At 48.3% G+C, this 17,533-nt stretch overlaps 2 protein-coding genes across 15 annotated transcripts in view; both read left to right on the top strand.

Moving 5' to 3' along the window:
* Positions 1–6,866, top strand: part of EPB41L1 (erythrocyte membrane protein band 4.1 like 1) — a 68,618-nt gene extending 61,752 nt beyond the window's left edge. For all 14 annotated transcript variants that reach the window (XM_085241942.1, XM_085241952.1, XM_085241949.1 and 11 more), the window contains 4 exons: positions 161–256; positions 1,437–1,517; positions 2,453–2,569; positions 3,809–6,866. In XM_085241942.1, coding sequence (XP_085098068.1) covers positions 161–256; positions 1,437–1,517; positions 2,453–2,569; positions 3,809–3,817 — 303 coding nt within the window. In that variant the 3' untranslated portion in view covers positions 3,818–6,866. The remainder of the gene's footprint in view (positions 1–160; positions 257–1,436; positions 1,518–2,452; positions 2,570–3,808) is intronic.
* Positions 6,867–7,682: 816 nt separating this feature from the next.
* Positions 7,683–15,354, top strand: AAR2 (AAR2 splicing factor). The gene is made up of 3 exons (XM_085241957.1): positions 7,683–8,547; positions 9,382–9,611; positions 14,196–15,354. Exons 1-3 carry the CDS (start codon positions 7,797–7,799, stop codon positions 14,361–14,363), a joined length of 1,149 nt encoding a protein of 382 aa, XP_085098083.1. The 5' UTR covers positions 7,683–7,796; the 3' UTR covers positions 14,364–15,354.
* The last annotated feature ends 2,179 nt before the right edge of the window (positions 15,355–17,533 follow it).

The following is a 17,533-nucleotide window of genomic DNA, read 5'->3' on the forward strand; positions in this document are numbered from 1 at the left end:
ATATCCAGTTGGATGTGCAGTGCAGCATCTTCTTCCTTGCTGTGCTCTCTATTGTGCAAGGCAGAAACATGCTAACATGCTCAGCTTTGTAGCTCTGTACCAGTGGAGAGGTACTGGCAATTTAGAGCCTGGGGACCAGCTGCTTCTCTCTGTCATGCAGATCAGCAGCAGCTCTGCTGGGAAGGAAGTGCTCACCAGCATATTCAGTGCCACTGCAGAAACCCTCTCCACTTCTACCACTACCCATGTTACCAAGGTAAGAGCATCTTCAAACATGGCAGCTATGGAGGGTCTGATGAAAGCCACTGGAATGTGAGGAAGGTGGAAGGCTGTGCCTAGTACATAAGAAGATGCCTTTCTCCTCCTTAGAAGCTGAAAAAGTGTGTGCTGACCTGTGGGGGTTCATCAGCTGGAACAGTGCCCCGGCTCTGTTCAACCCAGCTGTGCTACCCATCCAATTCAGCCAGATGCAACTGCAGGGAACTTCAGACAAGGATGGTCTGTGTTTGACAGGCTTCAGGTGCTCATCACCTGCATACTATCCACATGGACTGTGCCCAAGTGCCATGCCCACCTCTGTGCCTTGGTATATTGGGAAGGAAGGGAGACATTGGGTTGAGAAGGAACTCAGTGTTGCTGAAGCTCTGTGCCCTGAAGGCAGCAGCAGGGATGGAAGTGACTGCAGTAGACTGCCACCAGTATGTGTGCAACTCCCTTGTCCATGTAACTGGTGTGTGTGAACCCAGACATACCTAGAGCCAGAGCCCAGATGCCCCCTGCCCAGAAATCCCACACACAGCTGCCAGATAACTCACATCAGTGCCACAGCACCTCACCTTATCTCAACTATGGGAACTGTGTTTATCTGATTTATTAGAGCTTTTAAGTAAGCTTTTTATTTAAGTAGGGGGGATAGATGACAGAAAATTAAGGAGGGGTAATTGCATCAGTGGGTCTCACCTATGGCCCACTTCATTCCCAAATAAAGTACACATAAATGAAATAATCCAGCGAGAGATCTGCGCAAGCAAGAAAGGTGCTCAGTACCTGCTGCTGGCCCTTTTTCTTACACATCTTACATTCGTACTTCTGCCCACTTCTGCACTACCTGTGTCATGCTAGCTCTAACCATGCACTACATCAGGCTTAATGGGACATACAGGAAATAACTCAAGGAGTTCCTAAGATTATGTTGGCATTGTCTCTTCTCTGGTGGGCAGTTATGTTTTCCAGAAACAACTTGCTGGGTGTCATCTGTCTCCTCTCCCTCACATGCAGGCAGAGGCTGCACTCATGGCTTATGAATTTCATTATCCATCCTGTAACCATGTGCTGCAGGCAAGGCTTTTTGCCCCAGAAGCCTGTAGCCTGCAAGGTGTGGGGATAAGGCAGGTCCTGGGGTGTGCAAATGAGTGCTGTTTCTTCTTGATGCACAGACTGTGAAAGGAGGATTTTCAGAGACCAGGATAGAGAAGCGCATAATTATCACGGGAGACGAAGATGTGGACCAGGACCAGGTAGGAGCAGTTGTCTGTGTCCCCAGGGCATGCAGTGGTGCTCACAGAAAACCCCAGTTCCATCTCAGAATGAGTGATGTCAGTCAGGACGCACTTGGCCTGTTAAAGAGCAGGAATGTTTGGCTTTTATCAACCAAGAGCTCCCAGCCCAGCCCCCATCTGTACCTGCTGCAGAAATGAAGCAACAGTAAAGATTACATTTCAGCACAGAACCCAGCTGTGAGCTCACCTTTTAATTTCCTTAAAATACATTTCCAGTTGCCTTTTCCCCGTTGAAATATTGCGAAGTGACCCAGGTTCTCCCTTTCTTCCCTGCACATTCTCACTCAGGGTTGATGCACTCCAGGAAACCTTGTTTTGCATCTACCTCCTTGACAGAGGAACAAAGCGACGAACTTCTGTAATGAAATATCAGATATTGATACAAATCTCTTAGGTTGCAGGGTCATTTTCCTGGGACCTAATCCTCTAGAATTTGTTGCTTGAAAAATGAAATTGAAGGTCTAAAGTATTTTAAAATTATCTTGAGCAACCTCTAAAGTAATTCTTAGATTTTTTAGAACTATAATAATAAATTTAATAAAACTATCTTAGGGTTTTTGTTTGTTTGTTTGTTTGTTTGTTTTTGGTAGAGTTTTTCTGCAGAGAATAGCTGCTGTTCCTTTGCTTGGGTTTCAGTAGGGAGCCTGGGACATTGCACATCTCTACAGAAAGACAGCAAGTAAAGGGGGGAGCACATGGCCTCCCACTGCTGTATGAACCTGTGGTCAGTAGTGAGCTCCAGCCTTTTCTGCCAGGCCATTATGTGTAGGTTGCACTTTGAATCTCTGCATCTGTGTCTGCCTAGAATCCCATTTAGCTCCAACTACTTTCTATCCATTGGCTGAGAGCAGTATTCATACCAGACTTCAGGAATTCATCATTCTGGTTTCTAGGCACTGGCTTTAGCAATCAAAGAGGCAAAACTACAGCATCCTGACATGCTGGTAACCAAAGCTGTGGTATACAGAGAAACAGAATCTTTTCCAGAGGAAAGGGACAAGAAACCTCAGGTAGGTGGAGAAGTTATCAGGTACAATTTATATTTGCTGTGTAAGAGATGTATGTAACTTACAAGTGCCACTGCATGTACCTTTCTCCATATTGTGTGGAATAACACAGCGGAGTCCCTTGCAAAGGTTCTTCACTGATGCTGGCCCAGTCCCCCATGTGATTGCATAGGCAGAGCATGCATTTCCACACTGCATGGGCTTTACTCACTTTCCTACTTAAAACGGCCAGGGCACATTTCCACAGCTGGCCATGATCGATGTTTGGGACTGACCACCAACTGCATAGGAGTGGCAGCTCTTGGCTGGTGCTTCCAGTGTGAATGCAGGCCACGTGGTTGTTGTTGGAAAGCCAGCACTACAGTCACCAAAAGCAGTGCTGCTGATGTCCTGCTCGGCAAAGGAGTCAGAATCATTTGCATGTGAAGAGGAAGGACTTGCTTGTCCCCTCTGTGCAGGGAGTGAGAGAAGCAATACCCATAATGAGAAGCTTGGCTGCTGGTTTTGCATCTCCCCACATAGGCCTCAAAGCAGACACAGCTCTACACGTCCTCTTTTCCAGAGCAAAGCTGGCTTGAGGAGTCCTGCCCCACTCTTACCCCCTTACTCTGACCCTTTTGCTTCCCCATAAGAGATTGCCTCAGCTCTTCAGCAGCAGAGCTATGGCACAGCCCGAAACACTTTTGTATGAGAGCAGCTAAGGGGCAGAGAAGCATGCTGAAAAAGGGAAAGGAGGTTTGAAAGGCAGCTGCACTACATGTATGAGAAGCTCCTTAGCCTGCCAGACTGTAGGTGCGTTTTGAGAGGAATCTTGGAAATGGATTTGGTGTTTATCTCTATGAAGAGAGGTCTGTCTATCTCTGTGAAGATTTTGAAAGGCAACTTATAAGCTTGGCTCTGTTGCACACTGGAAGGTCAGAGAGGCTGTTGCATCTGTCTATCTCACCTCCTTTAGCACGTATAAAGAGCCCAGATGTTTCTGTATTTCTTAGGGAGCCACCTGATTTTAAGTGAATGGCTTAAATTAAAGAAGCTTTTAGCAGTGACCCGCTGGTATCTCCCCAAACACCAACATCAGCTCAGTGAACGGAGAGGTCCAGCTAATGGCCAAGGTTCCGGTAAAGAAATACAAACTGTGGCCTGGAGGGTTTGCAAGTCCACTGCTTTCAACAAACAGGAACCCTGTTATAGTCAGAATGTTACAGCACCTCGTGACCAGTCATTTCCATCTGCCTTGTACAGGAATCTTGACCAACATGTTCATGAAGTCAGCATCTGCATTCAGACCTGGAGGACAGTGAAGAAGAAGCCTTCATGCTGGATTTGTCAGCAAAACATAGACATCCTGGCTGCAATGTTCATGGCTAGAGACAAAAAGGTTTAAAAAAAGGAATAGCAAATATATATATATATACATACGTACACACACACACACACACACATATATATATATATATATATATATATATAAAACAGGAAACAAAATGCATCCTTGCACTGCTGCTATATGCTGGAAATGAATAGCAAGCAACACTACCAACAAAAAAAAACAACCCTCTTTGCAGAAAAAAATTGAAGAATTTACTGGATTGGTGATAAAATAAGATTTAAAAATCATAATAATAACAATAATACAATAAGCCACCATCTTGCATGTTACGTTAAAGGATACACAATCATGAGTTCATTTGTTGCACATTGAATGAAACAAAAACTGCTTTGCAACAAAGCAAGAAATAAGCAAACTGAAATAAGACAAACACAAGCAGAAGCAAAACTATTTCCCACCTCTGGAAAGAAGAGAGAAAAACATTGAGTTTATTACTTTAGAGTTATTTTCCAATTTGGAACTGTGGTTTCACCCTTCTCCTCATTCCATGCTGGTTCTTTTGCATCTTTTGTTGTTCTGTTAACTCTTCCCCTTATCTTCTTCTCTGTGCACTTGTCTAACCTCTTGTTCTCTGAAGGTATTTAAGGATGGAATTCGTGTCAAACAGAACAAATGACATGTATATGGCTTTTCATTTATAAAAATGCAGCCTGTAGGGGTTTCATATGGATGTGCATTTAAGTTATGTATATTATTATATATAACAAGGGGGGGGGGGAGGGGAAGAATACTGAAATAATCAACAGTGCTGGTAAATATGATGACATTTTTAAATTATTAACTATTTGATTGACTATGGTTGTTGTACTTTGAGACTCTTAGATCACAAGAGGACTCCTTGTCCTGCAAGAAGAGAACGGGGAAAGTATCAGCCACTGCTGTTTAGAGGGAGAAAGGGAGGGGGAGAGGTGAGAGCCATCCTGTTGATTGATCCACGTGGCAGCAAGAGTTCTGAGTTTGCTGTTTGGTATGGGTTGTTTGGAAGTGGTCTGTCAGTGGTGAGTTGGAAGGGCGCAGAAAGAGGTTCATGCTGCTCCTGCAGCCCTAGGTAGGGTCCTCTCCCTGGCCACCAACCAAAGGCATCAGAATCAGCTGGAAACAAGGTGACAGCTGCAGAGTTCATTGCTCCTGTCCAGCTCACTGAGCTGTGATGATAGTTGGGTTGTTTTGGATTGTTTCAGTAATGGAGTTACTCGAGTTTCATAGTAGGAAGGGTTGGAGGCAGAGCAGTTGTTTCTGACCCCATTCCTGCTGCCCTGCATGTGATGGAAAGGCTGCCTGAGGCACAGCGGGTTGGTGGTGGTGCTGGAGGTGATGGTAGTCCTTCCCCAGCCTTGCCTCCAGGTGCTGCCCAAAGGCATAGAGTGAGGAGGTCACATTGTCTCCATCAGTGAAGAGCATCCCAAGTGTACAAGACTGGGCGGCAGAGCCCAGACCCTCTGTGTAAGGAGGCACTTGTCTGACAGCTTGGCCGTTAGAGACAGGCCTCCTCAGTGGCTGCCTTTGGAAGGGGATAACAAGGATAAGCCCAGGGCCTTGCACACTGTGAACCAGGTGGTTAGGGTAGACTTGGAACCAAAACCAGAAAGGAAAGGAAATAAACAGGTTTTCTTTTTTTTTTTTTTTTTTTTTTAATTCTATCTCCTGAAGAAACAAAAGGGGCCACAATTCTGCACCATTTTGCCTTTAGTCTCCCACCCTTCACACAGACTGTGCCCAGAGACAAGTATAGTTAACATGTCCTGCAATGGATTTGAGGATGACAGTGAGAAGGAAGAGCCTGAGCCGTTAGGGTGCTGTGGGCAGACCACACTCAGGTCTTCTGTCCTGGCCTCTGGCAGCCTTGGTTTACCAGCTGCTTGCTATGATGTCCCCATGAAATCTGTTCTCCTTCAGGTTTATCGGTTTCCCCTGCAAGCATGGAAGACCTGAGCACAAGCTGCTTGGGCAGGGGACAGCTGCTGGCGGATGCCAGTACTGTCACTTTCCTGAAGAGGTCGGTGGTGGTGGCTCTCCCTCAGCTTCTGTTCAAGTGTGGTCACCTGCTTGTGACCTGCTGCTTTTAGAGGTGAGACCGCAAGCAGAAAGAGTGAAGGGTGTTGCAAAGAGGCTGCTTTTCTCTTTGCTTTTTAAATGCACTCAAGCCAGCTGTCAGTAGCAGTCGCACTTTCAGAGACACCGGGTGATAGAGGACCTGCTCTCAGTGCCTGCACAGGGCATCCAGCCCTTCTCGCCTAATAGCAATGGCCCGCACGCTGCGCTCATTGTTCTTTGGCACACCATGGTTCGTACTCAGAGGAGTTCACATGGCCTTCATACCCTTACAGCCACCCACTGCTACTCTGAAGCTAAGATACCTGCTTTTGGCATCACCTGCACAGTTATCAAAAGAAAGGTTACTGCTCAAACTAGTGGCCTTATACAGTTAGAGTTGACTTGACGTGGACTCAGACGAGTTATGTTTGGAGTGAGTGGATCCCATTCTGTGGTTTCTGCAGCTTGTTTAAGAGTGACAATGTTTAAAAACTAAATTAGAAAAGGACAACAAACAAATAGGGTGAAACCAAACTGCTGGGGCAGCTCAGCACCACGTTTTCTTCGAGGGGCCTTTCTGCTGAAAGCGGCAGGAGACATGAGTGCCTGTTTTTACCTGATCCCACAAATTTATTCCAAACCTGGCCTGCAATTGCATGAGTAATAATAACAGTAACGATAACAGCAATGTTTATATTTGAAAAGCACCTTACCAACCAACTGCAGTGCTCTGTTGTTCCTTCACTAACTCCCCTTTTCCCTTCTTCTTCTTCTCCCCCCCTCCAGTCATGCTCCTTTTCAGTGCTCGGTGGTGTACGCGTGTGTGCTCACTGTTCTTGTATTCAATAAAAGTGAAATAAATGTGTTTGAAGCTAATCCAGCTCTGCGGCCTTTTCAGACTCTCCCACTAAAGAGAATGGGCAGATGGGGGAGGCTCCAGCCAGGGGCTGCGTAGCAGGCTGTCCCCTGTAGGTGCTCTATGTAGTTGTGGTTGGTGATGCTGCGTGGCTAGCCTGCCATGGGGTGTAGGGTTGTTACCCTGTGGGGTTGGAGGTTGCCATTTAGTGTCACCATTTTTGCGTTCTGTTTCAAAGTTACCCTTTTAGGTTAGGGTTGGGTGTTAAGGGTTATCTTTTGGGATATGTTTAAGGGCTACAGGTTTGGGTAAGTATTAAGGGCTAATGGCTACCCTTTTGGGAGACGGTCGAGGGTTAAAGGTTACCCTTTTGGGTTAGAATTAAGGAGTATGGGTTAATATTTTGGGTTGTGGATACAGTTACCCTTTTGGGTTAGGGTTAAGCGTTAAGGTTTTTCCTTTCGTGTTAGGATGAAGGCTCACCCATTTGGGGTTAGAGTTAACGGTTTGGGGGTTATCAGTTTGGGTTAACGGTTACCCTTTTATGTTAGGGTTAAGTATATGAGTTATTGTTAAAGGTTTCACTTTTCGTTCACGACTAAGCGTTACGAGGTACCCTTTCAGGTTCCGGTTAAGGGTCACTCTTTGGCGTTGGTGTTAATCGTTACCCGTCGGTTAAGGATTACCGCCGCGGGGGGCGGAGGGCGACCGCCTCTGTTTGGGGAGACCGGATGGGAACAGAGGCACGGCCGTCAGGGCGGTGCGGCGAGCAGCGGGGCTCCTCGTGCCGAGAGAGCAGCGCAGCTCCGCGGCCGCGCGGAGGCAGAGCGAGAAGCGGCCCGGAACGGCCGTGCGCGGCGCAGGGGGCGGCCCGGCGCAGTGCGGAGGACGGGCTGCGCGTTTCCGGCCCTCTCCGCCCGCGGCCGCGCGCCACCGCTCCCGGCCGGGTCATGGCGGGGCCGCAGGCGGACCCCGAGCTGGCCAAGCGCCTCTTCTTCGAGGGCGCCGCCGTCGTCGTCCTGGGCGTGCCCGAGGGCACCGAGTTCGGCATCGACTGCAACAGCTGGATCGCGGGCCCCCGCTTCCGCGGCGTCAAGATGGTCCCGCCGGGCGTTCACTTCGTGCACTGCAGCGCGGCCCGCACCGACGGCGGCGCTGAGACGGGGCCGCGCGCGGGGCGCTTTCTCTGTCTGCGGCCGCGCCAGGTGCGCGCGCTGCGCTGGGAGCCGGGCAGCGAGGAGCTGCGGGAGGCCGCGCCGGGGGAGGAGGAAGCGCTCGGGCGGGACCTACGGGAGATGGACGCGTTCCTCGGGCCGTATCCCTACGAGACCCTGAAGAAGTGGATCTCCCTCAGCGGCTTCGTCGGCGAAGCGGCGGTGGAGCGGCTGCGGCCGGAGAGCGGGCAGATCTCCGCCTTCTCGGAGGTGCTGCCGGTGCGGGCGGGGCGGCACGGCCGGGACCGCGCGGGGCAGAAGCTGCCCCCGTACGACGCGGGCTGCGGGAGTTACGCCGAGGGCGTGGCGCGGCTGCCCGAGATGCGGCCGAGAGCGGGCACCGAGATCCGCTTCACCGAGCTGCCGCGGCAGACGTACCCCGACGGCGCCAGCCCGGAGGAGATCACCAGGCACAGCATGGACCTCAGCTACGCGCTGGAGAAGGTGATCGCGCGGCGCTACGCCGGCCGGCCGCAGGAGCTGCTGGGTGAGTGCGCGACAGGAGAGCCTCGCGCGGAGCTCCAGCCGTACCGTACCGTGCAGAGCCGGGCCGGGCCGGGGGCGGGCGGGCGGGCGCGCGCTGCCCGGGGCGCCGGATGGGGCGCAGGGTCGGCTCTGCGGGATCGGGCTCTGGGACCGGGCTCAGCGGGACCGGGCGCCGTGCTGCGGTGCGGAGGGGCCGGGAGCCCGGCTGGGCTGCAGAGCGAGCTTTTGTTTTTCGCGTCGTCCATCGTGTTATACGATTAATTCTTTGTCGGAATTACCGTGGACGGTTCGAGAATAGGTAAAAGTAATCACGTCGGGTGCAGGTAACAATCTTCAGAGCCTCGGAACCGCCGTTCTGACTAGCCGAAGCATCCCGCGAGGCCGAGTCCCGGCTCTGAAGAAGAGACGCACACGAGTGCAGTGCTCACCCCCTCCGGTGTTCCTTCCCTGCACGGCCCAGCACGGGGGATGAAGGCTTGCAGAGCGCCGGCAGTGTCTGTGCAGATCCACACACCTGCGAGGGCTGCAGAAGTGCTTTGGTAGCTGCGCACGCTGAGTGCCGGCAGCGCCGCTCTGCAGAGCTGGCAGTCACAATTAAAAGCCCTGCCCGGTTATGCTGTGCTTTCTCTCCAGATGGGAGAAAAGCAGAGCATTAGGGAATAATCAGCATTGGCAGCAGCAATTGCCATTTGCAGAATAGCTCAGAGGATGGAATAATGTTTATATGCCCAAGCTAAACCTTGTTTGTGCAGTCATCTACAGGGCTTTTTAGAGGATGTGTGCCTTCGTTATACTTCAGTTTATGTGTTTTGTTTTACTTTCTCAATACGTGCAGCTGAGTTGCAGTTTGCTTTTATCTGCTTCCTGATTGGGAATGTATACGATGCATTTGAGCACTGGAAAAGACTGTTAAATATCCTGTGCCGTTCTGAAGAGGCCATTGCAAAGTATCAAGAGCTTTATGCCAATCTCATCTTCGTCCTGTATCACCAGCTGAATGAAATCCCGTCTGATTTCTTTGTGGACATCGTCTCCCAGGACAACTTTCTGACCAGCACCTTGCAGGTACGGCTGTGCTCTCTCTTGAACAATGGGAGTCAGAGCAGAGGGCATGCAAGGCATTGAAGCAAATTCAGAGAGAAGTTTCAAGAGGAAGTAAGCTGTTGTTGAGTCCGCCAAAGATAGGGAAGCCTGTGTCCTCCGTGGACACTTACGTTTCCTTTTACTTTTTCCGGTGTTGTTCACACAGAAATACTCTAACTTGTCATCTATGAGCTTGATCTGCTAATGCTTTGCCTTTGGCAGATCAAGCATTTTAAGCACTATGGACTGGAGTTAGTCCACACGCACGTACCAGTGAAGTGAGGCAATGAGAGGAGAGGCTATCAAAGGCTATTCTGCAGCACAGAATGAGGACTGTGTCTTTATTATGTTTTCCTTGAAAATAGTACTGAAAGTGATCTGGTACATTTGCACAGGTTTGGAGTTTTGGAGTGGCACAACTGACGTGACTGGGTGGAACCAGCATGCTTTTCCTAAAAGTGATTTGGGCTTTCAGCAGTGTGAAGCTGAACATCTCTGAGAGGGGCTGAGCATGTGCAAAATCACAGAATCACAGAATCACAGAATTGTAGGGGTTGGAAGGGACCTCTAGAGATCATCGAGACCAACCCCCCTGCCAAAGCAGGTTCCCTACACCAGGTCGCACAGGTAGGCGTCCAGGCGAGACTTGAATATCTCCAGAGAAGGAGACTCCACAACCTCCCTGGGCAGCCTGTTCCAGTGCTCCGTCACCTCACCGTGAAGAAGTTCTTACGCGCATTCGTGCGAAACTTCCTATGCTGCAGCTGATGTCCGTTTCCCCTCGTCCTGTCTCCACGTACCACTGAAAAGAGCCCGGCCTCACCGCTATGGCCGCCACACCTCAGATATTTATAAACCTGGATCAGGTCCCCTCTCAGTCTTCTTTTCTCAAGGCTAAACAGACCCAGTTCACTTAGCCTTTCTTCATAGGGGAGATGCTCCAGGCCCTTCACCATCTTTGTGGCCCTCCGCTGGACTCTTTCCAAGAGATCCCTGTCTTTTTTGTACTGGGGAGCCCAGAACTGGACACAGTACTCCAGATGAGGCCTTACCAGGGCAGAGTAGAGGGGGAGGATCACCTCCCTCGACCTGCTGGACACGCTCTTCTTAATGCACCCCAGAATGCCATTGGCCTTTTTGGCCACGAGGGCACACTGCTGGCTCATGGCCAACCTGTCGTCCACCAGGACGCCCAGGTCCCTCTCTGCAGAGCTCCTCTCCAGCAGCTCATCCCCCAGCCTGTATTGGTGCATGCAATTATTCCTCCCTAGGTGTAAGACCCTACACTTGCTTTTGTTGAACCTCATCCGGTTTCTTACTGCCCAGCTCTCCAGCCTGTCCAGGTCTCGCTGAATGGCAGCATAGCCTTCAGGCGTGTCAGCCAATCCTCCCAACTTCGTATCATCAGCAAACTTGCTGAGGGTGGCCACTATCCCCTCATCAAGGTCATTGATGAAGATGTTGAACAAGACCGGACCCAGCACAGACCCCTGGGGGACACCACTGGTTACAGGTCTCCAGCCAGTCTCTGCACCACCAACGACAACCCTCTGCGCTCTGCCAGTCAGCCAGTTCTCAACCCACCTCACTGTCCACTCATCTATCCCACACTTCCTCAGCTTTGTTATAAGGATGTTGTGGGAGACAGTATCAAACGCCTTTCTAAAATCAAGGTAGATTACATCTACCGTCTTCCCCCATCCACCCAGCATGTGACAGCATCATAGAAGGCCACCAAGTTGGTCGAGCACGACCTCCCCTTGGTGAACCCATGCTGACTACTCCTGATAACCTCCTTTTCTCACAGTTGTCTGGAGATGGTATCCAGCACAAGCTGTTCCATCACCTTTCCAGGGACGGAGGTGAGGCTGACAGGCCTATAATTACCCGGATCTTCCTTCTTGCCCTTTTTGAAGACCGGAGTGACAATGGCTATCCTCCAGTCTTCAGGGACCTCCCCTGTTGTCCAAGACCTCTCAAAAATGATGGAGAGCGGTTCGGCAATGACCTCCGCCAGCTCTCTCAGCACACGTGGATATATGATGTCTGTTTGTTGATCCTCCAAATACCATTCATTTAAAAATATGTAGTTTAGTGTAAAAGAGTGCTGATGGTTTTCATAGAATCAAATCATAGAATCATAGAATGGCCTGGGTTGCAGAGGCTCATCCAGTTCCAACCCCCTGCTATGTGCAGGTCGCCAGCCAGCAGCCCAGGCTGCCCAGAGCCACATCCAGCCTGGCCTTGAATGCCTGCAGGGATGGGGCATCCACAGCCTCCTTGGGCAACCTGTTCCAGTGCCTCACCACCCTCTGGGTGAAAAACTTCCTCCTAATATCCAACCTAAACCTCCCCTGTCTCATTTTAAAACCATTCCCCCTTGTCCTATTACTATCAACCCCCGTAAACAGCCGTTCCCCCTCCTGTTTATATGCTCCCTTCAAGTACTGGAAGGCCACAGTGAAGTCTCCATGGAGCCTTCTCTTCTCTGAGCTAAACAATCCCAGTTCCCTCAACCTTTCCTCACAGGAGAGCTGCTCTAGCCCTCTGACCATCTCAGTGCCCTCCTCTGGACCCGCTCCAAGAGCTCCACGTCCTTCCTGTGCTGGGGGCCCCAGGCCTGGATGCAGCACTACAGATGGGGCCTCACAAGAGCCAAGTAGAGGAGGACAATCACCTCCCTCTCCCTGCTGGCCACCCCTTTTTAATGCAGCCCAGAACACAGTTGGCCTTCTGGGCTGCGAGCGCACACTGCTGGCTCATGTCCAGCTTTTCATTTTTGGTCAGCTTGAATGTTGTGCTCAGCGTGCAGAGAAGTTGCAGTGAAACCTCATTGAACTGAAGGCATAGATAGCATTTAAGAAGCCTTTCTGCTCTTACCAGCTGTATGCAAAAGTGAAGATTTCCTGAAACCATAGAATTACTCAGGATGGAAAAGACTCTAAAGATCATCAAGTCCAAATCGAGTTCTTGTTCATAGGGGATTTATGGTTTCCTACCTGCAGAAATACACTGCTTGTGCTGAGACAGACATGGGCAAATCTGTAATTCAGCAGTAGTGGAACTAGTTACTCCCAGTTATTGTAACTGCTAACAGATCAGCAATAGACCAAAACTTTAAGGAAAACGTGATTTTAAAAATAAAAAGCCATAAGCAAATATGCCAGTAAATCCCAGCAACAGAAGTCCCAGCAGGAGCAGTTGTGTGCCTAGAGTATGTCAGAGGTGTTTGATGTAAGTGAGCAGTGCTTCCCCTTTCTCAGGGAATGACTCCATTTCTCTGCTGGGCACTCCGGGTTCCTGCTGTGCTCCTCTTTTTGCAGGGGGGAGGAGTTTGTTTTTATCTTGCTGGATGAAGTGATATGAGAAGCATTGCTTTAATCAAGCAAATGATTTTATTTGCCCCCACTAAAATTTTTAAGAATTTAGGTTCATAAAAGTCTTTATTATTATTTTTATTGTTTTATTTTCTTTTACCATTCCTTTAGATGACTGGAAAATCTGCCTCAATCTGCAGCACACTCACAGAGCAGCTCATTTCACTAACCCTGTGAAATGAGAGCAGCACAAAGAATGCATCAGCCAGCTGTTCCTTCCATGCAATGAGAGTTCTGCAGGCACTCTGTCTTGTTGGTTATGCTCCCAGTTCAAGGGCACCTGAGTCTTTTGTGCCCTCGGATTTCATCTGCTTTTGTTTTTTATGTTGGCTGACGAAGCGGATGCCCTTAGCATGGCTGTATTGCCTTCAGTGATCACTCTTAGCCCCTGGCAGCAGGTACCACATTTCTGGTAGGAAAGAAGAAATTTGCCTCTTGGTCAAACAAGCCTCTCTTCTGCAGTTCTTAGCTCCTGTGCGGTTCCCCTGATGTCCTGAAATAGTGCAGGGGACCTCTGGGACTTTTAGCACTGGATATGTGCAAGTGGACTGGAAGTGTGCAGTAGGATGGAGGGGAATGCATGGTCCGAGTGTTCAGCTTTGAGTTCAGCAATTCTGTTTTGGGGAATTTGATCTGAGGCAGTAGCAGTATGCTGTGTCCTTCATTGAATGTGCAACCCTGACAGTGTTTAAAGGGGGGAAAAAAAAAAGATAGATGAAATAAATACGTGTTGGTGATACGGTATGACAGAACTGCTTTGGGAGCTTTCATGATCCATCCAGCTGTGAAAAGCCATGGGTGTAGCCACCTGTTGGCCTTGCTAGCTCATGCTGTGAAGCTGCCCACATGGCAGGTGAATTCTGTGCTTTTCATTCCCTCCTGCTCACACGGGGATCTTTTACTCACAGTTGAGCATATTTCAGAATTCTGTAATACGTATCTAATTGCATGTATGCTACTACTTAAAACAAAGTTATTGCCTTAATGTTTGTAACCCCAACTGAAGGCAGAATGGCTGTGGGATGAGAGGGGACGTGCAGGCTCTGCTTAGGCCGTCCCAAACAGGTGTGGATCCCAGGAAGTCTCACCCTTTCCCGGTGAACCTATCTTGAAGCGTTTCCTGCCGCATCATGTTGATGATGCACAGCATGTGCCACAAAACTCACTGACATCTACTTTGTTCTTTCAGGTGTTTTTTTCCTACACGTGCAATGCTGCTGTTGATGGGGCCTTAAGGAAAAAGGCTGAAAAATTCAAAGCTCACCTAACGAAGAAATTTAAGTGGGACTTTGACGCAGAGCCTGACGACTATGCTCCTGTAGTGGTAGAGCTTCCTGAGGGCATGCTCACAGACTAAGCAAAGTGCTCACATAGAAACAAACAGCTTTTTTTAAAATCACTTTTACTCTACACCTTTCTTAACTTTTCCAGCTTCTTAAGTCATTTTCTGTCGCTAATTTCTCTTGCTGCTGTAAAGACAGATTTGGAAAAACCAGAAAGATTCCTCACCACATGAGAAGAATTGTTGGAGCTGTTTGAACACAGCCACATGGCTTTGGACACCTTGTTTTTCTTCTAGCCCTTCTGCGACAACTTCTCGTTCTGTACTGAACAGCTCCTTACTCTGGTCTTACCTGTCTGGCTGGAGGTGATGCATCTCACACCTGGAGCCTGTGCTGCTCCTGTTTGATGCCGCTGGAATGAGGAGGGTAAGCTCACGACTGGTTATAGCTTTCTGCAGCCTGAACCCAGGCTCTGAATGGAGAACTTCTACTCTTCCTAGGCTCGAATTACAGGAATGTAACCAAAAGCATTACAAAACTGTGTCAGATCCTTAGCTGCTTAATTATGATTTATTGCTATGTTGTGGAGGAGTGCTCAAAGCTGCAGCAGAATTCATCCCATTTTATACCACTAACACTGAAATATCTTTTCCTCTAATTCTGTTGAAACCTTTTGTACTTACTGCTGACACTCTGTTTAGCGTGAAGTAAAAGAATGTTAACAGTTTGATAACATTCATTACTGGACAGTGGTCACCCAGGTTTTGAAACAGAGGAAAATGAGATGCGTGTCAGGCTTTTACATGAACTGCACCCTTCTGTTTTGTTGTAATCAGAAACTTTAAGTACTTTCACAAAAGACGGTCTCTTCTTTCTCCCCATCTTCCCTAACGTGGGTTGTAGGAAAATTCTATAGGGCTCTTTAGGCCCTGCAGTCTGCTCATTAACCTTCTCCTCTGGTAGAGTTCTTCAAATATTTGTCTGTATGTGTATCTAACAAGATAACACTGCTTGTCCTTCTTTTTTAATTAAAATAAATCTTATCTTGGTCTTGTCTACAGAAAACATCTGTACAATTTTGTTATTTTATATATGTATTATATAGCTGAAGTTTATGGTGCTGTGTGGCTGGCCTGTCTCATTGGGATGTCCAGTGTCCCCAAAAGTAACATCACAGTGTTACTGTTCTGTTCTGTTGTGTTCTGTTACATCTAAGTTCAACTCATAATGAGCAGTACATGGCAGGGCACAAATGCAGCATGTTCTGGGAAGGGAGTATGTGGTTGTGTGTTTCCAAATAATCAGTAACCTACTGCAGGAATCAGCTGCCAGAAACCCTCATGTTGCTGCCTTGATACAGTTTCTTCACTTTCCTCAAGGGCTTTAAACTCCATTACTCTGGTGTCTTGGTTTGTCCATTTTCAACAGACTGAATACTGAACATGAGCCCTCAGGGGAGGTCACTGCAGTTTGGTGAGTGTTTTGTTCTTAACTTTATCTTTACGTGCTTTCTTGGCCTTAACGTCCTTGAGATCTTTTACACTCTGACTGTGCTCTTCCCATCGTCTTGCTCTTTGCTTGCCTATATCCAGAGGGAGTGCTGTCTTTGCAGTTGTCATTTGGACAAATTGTAAGGGGCGTTCCCAGATTTGATGAAAGGTGCCTGTTTGGTTTGTTGGCTCTTTGCACCAACACAATGACTGATTATGCTGCTTTAGAGTAGAACACCAGTTACTGATGTAACTCAGCAGCACAGGTAGCATGGAGCCTGGGGACCATCCTGTCTGAAAGATGAAAAGATGAATAGTGCTTGATGCTTGTCCTGGCTGAAAACCAGTTTGGCCCAACAGTGTCAATGCTTTGCAGACTGTCCTGGTGGTGCTCCTGCTTCTTTGATGGATAGGTTACTTTGAGTGTGTCTTTGGAAGTTAATTATCAGGTTTTGTTTTTGAGATTTAACATGTGTAGCAGCCAGATTCCCATAATAAACTGCAGTTTTAACAACCGAGAACAGAAAATATAATTGTTCTTCCATCATGCTTTTGGTGAGGCTGTAATAGATGTCTCTAATTAGACCCACAAAGGAGGTGGGGAAGAAGTAAGCTTTTGGGGGCATCATCCATTTGCTACATGTGAAACAGAAGGAGGGAAGCTAGGAACTTTCAGATAAATATAGATTGAGGTTGAGTGCTTGGAGTTCAACTCTAGGAATCAATTGCACGCTTAAGGGAAGAGGGAAATTGGCACATACATGTGGCAACACAGATTGAATGTTTGCAAGGGGAGATGGTCATAAATCTGGGAGGGGAAGGAGGTGAGGGCTGTTATTCTTGTTGAAGTCAGCAGGAAGGAGGGCATAAATAGAAAGCTGTAGCATGTCATGGCAGAAATATTTTTTTGCCTTTGTATAGCCTGAGGACACCTATGGCTGTGATAACACTACCCCTTCCTTCCAGCTAAAACAGCTGGATAATCTGGTATGATAATCTGAAAGCAAAAGAGAGATTTGTGTGTGTGTAAATACAGATTACTGCACGCTAATGAAGTGTAATAGGTGATGTGTTTGCAGCACTGATTCAGCAATGAATTAGGGTCAGGCCAAACTGCAGTGTGCATTATGAAATGGCACCGATGCATGAGGTATGTTGGCTTTATGTATATGCAGAGAGTTGTCCAGCTGCCAGAGCTGTGCAGTGAGGCAAAGTGGTATTGTTCTTGTCCTCTGATATGTGCAAATTATGTTGGAATGTGGATTCTGCTCAGTCCTGGGTGAAGGTCATCAATTAAGGATCAACAATAATGACATCTACAGTGCAAAGTCCGGTGTGATTATATTCAGCCTTGGGAGCCACCATTCAATTTTCATTCCTTCATTGACTCTTAACATTGGGCAGACCAGAGCTGAGTCTCGATGATAGGTATTTTGTATGGTAACCTCTGTTGTTCTGCACCACCCTGAAAAGAGTAGCTTCGAGAGTTTCATTGATCTTGCAAATGAGAAGATGTGAAACGGGTTATAGAAAGCTGTCCTTCCATCCCAGTGACACGGCACACCCTTCTTTTGTTGGGAAGAGAAATAGAACATCCTTCCCTGCCAGCTCATGCAGCCTCCGGTTTAATTTCCACCTCCTTCTCTCTCATCAAAATGGCAGGTGGACTGTGTCCATCTGTTTTCAGGGGGATTTCTGCTGATGGCTTCATTGTGTTGCCAGTGAGCATCCAGAGTGTAGTTCTGCATATCCAA

The sequence above is a fragment of the Meleagris gallopavo genome, chromosome 22 (genome assembly GCF_905368555.1).
Source record: "Meleagris gallopavo chromosome 22, MGAL_WU_HG_1.1, whole genome shotgun sequence".
Lineage (NCBI taxonomy): Eukaryota > Metazoa > Chordata > Aves > Galliformes > Phasianidae > Meleagris > Meleagris gallopavo.

Bases quoted from the DNA above. Each gene is read 5' to 3' on its own strand.
- AAR2 (XM_085241957.1), top strand. From the start codon at position 7,797: ATGGCGGGGCCGCAGGCGGACCCCGAGCTGGCCAAGCGCCTCTTCTTC. The intron at 8,548-9,381 runs GTGAGTGCGCGA...CAATACGTGCAG, and splicing joins CCGGCCGCAGGAGCTGCTGG to CTGAGTTGCAGTTTGCTTTT. The intron at 9,612-14,195 runs GTACGGCTGTGC...TTGTTCTTTCAG, and splicing joins TTCTGACCAGCACCTTGCAG to GTGTTTTTTTCCTACACGTG.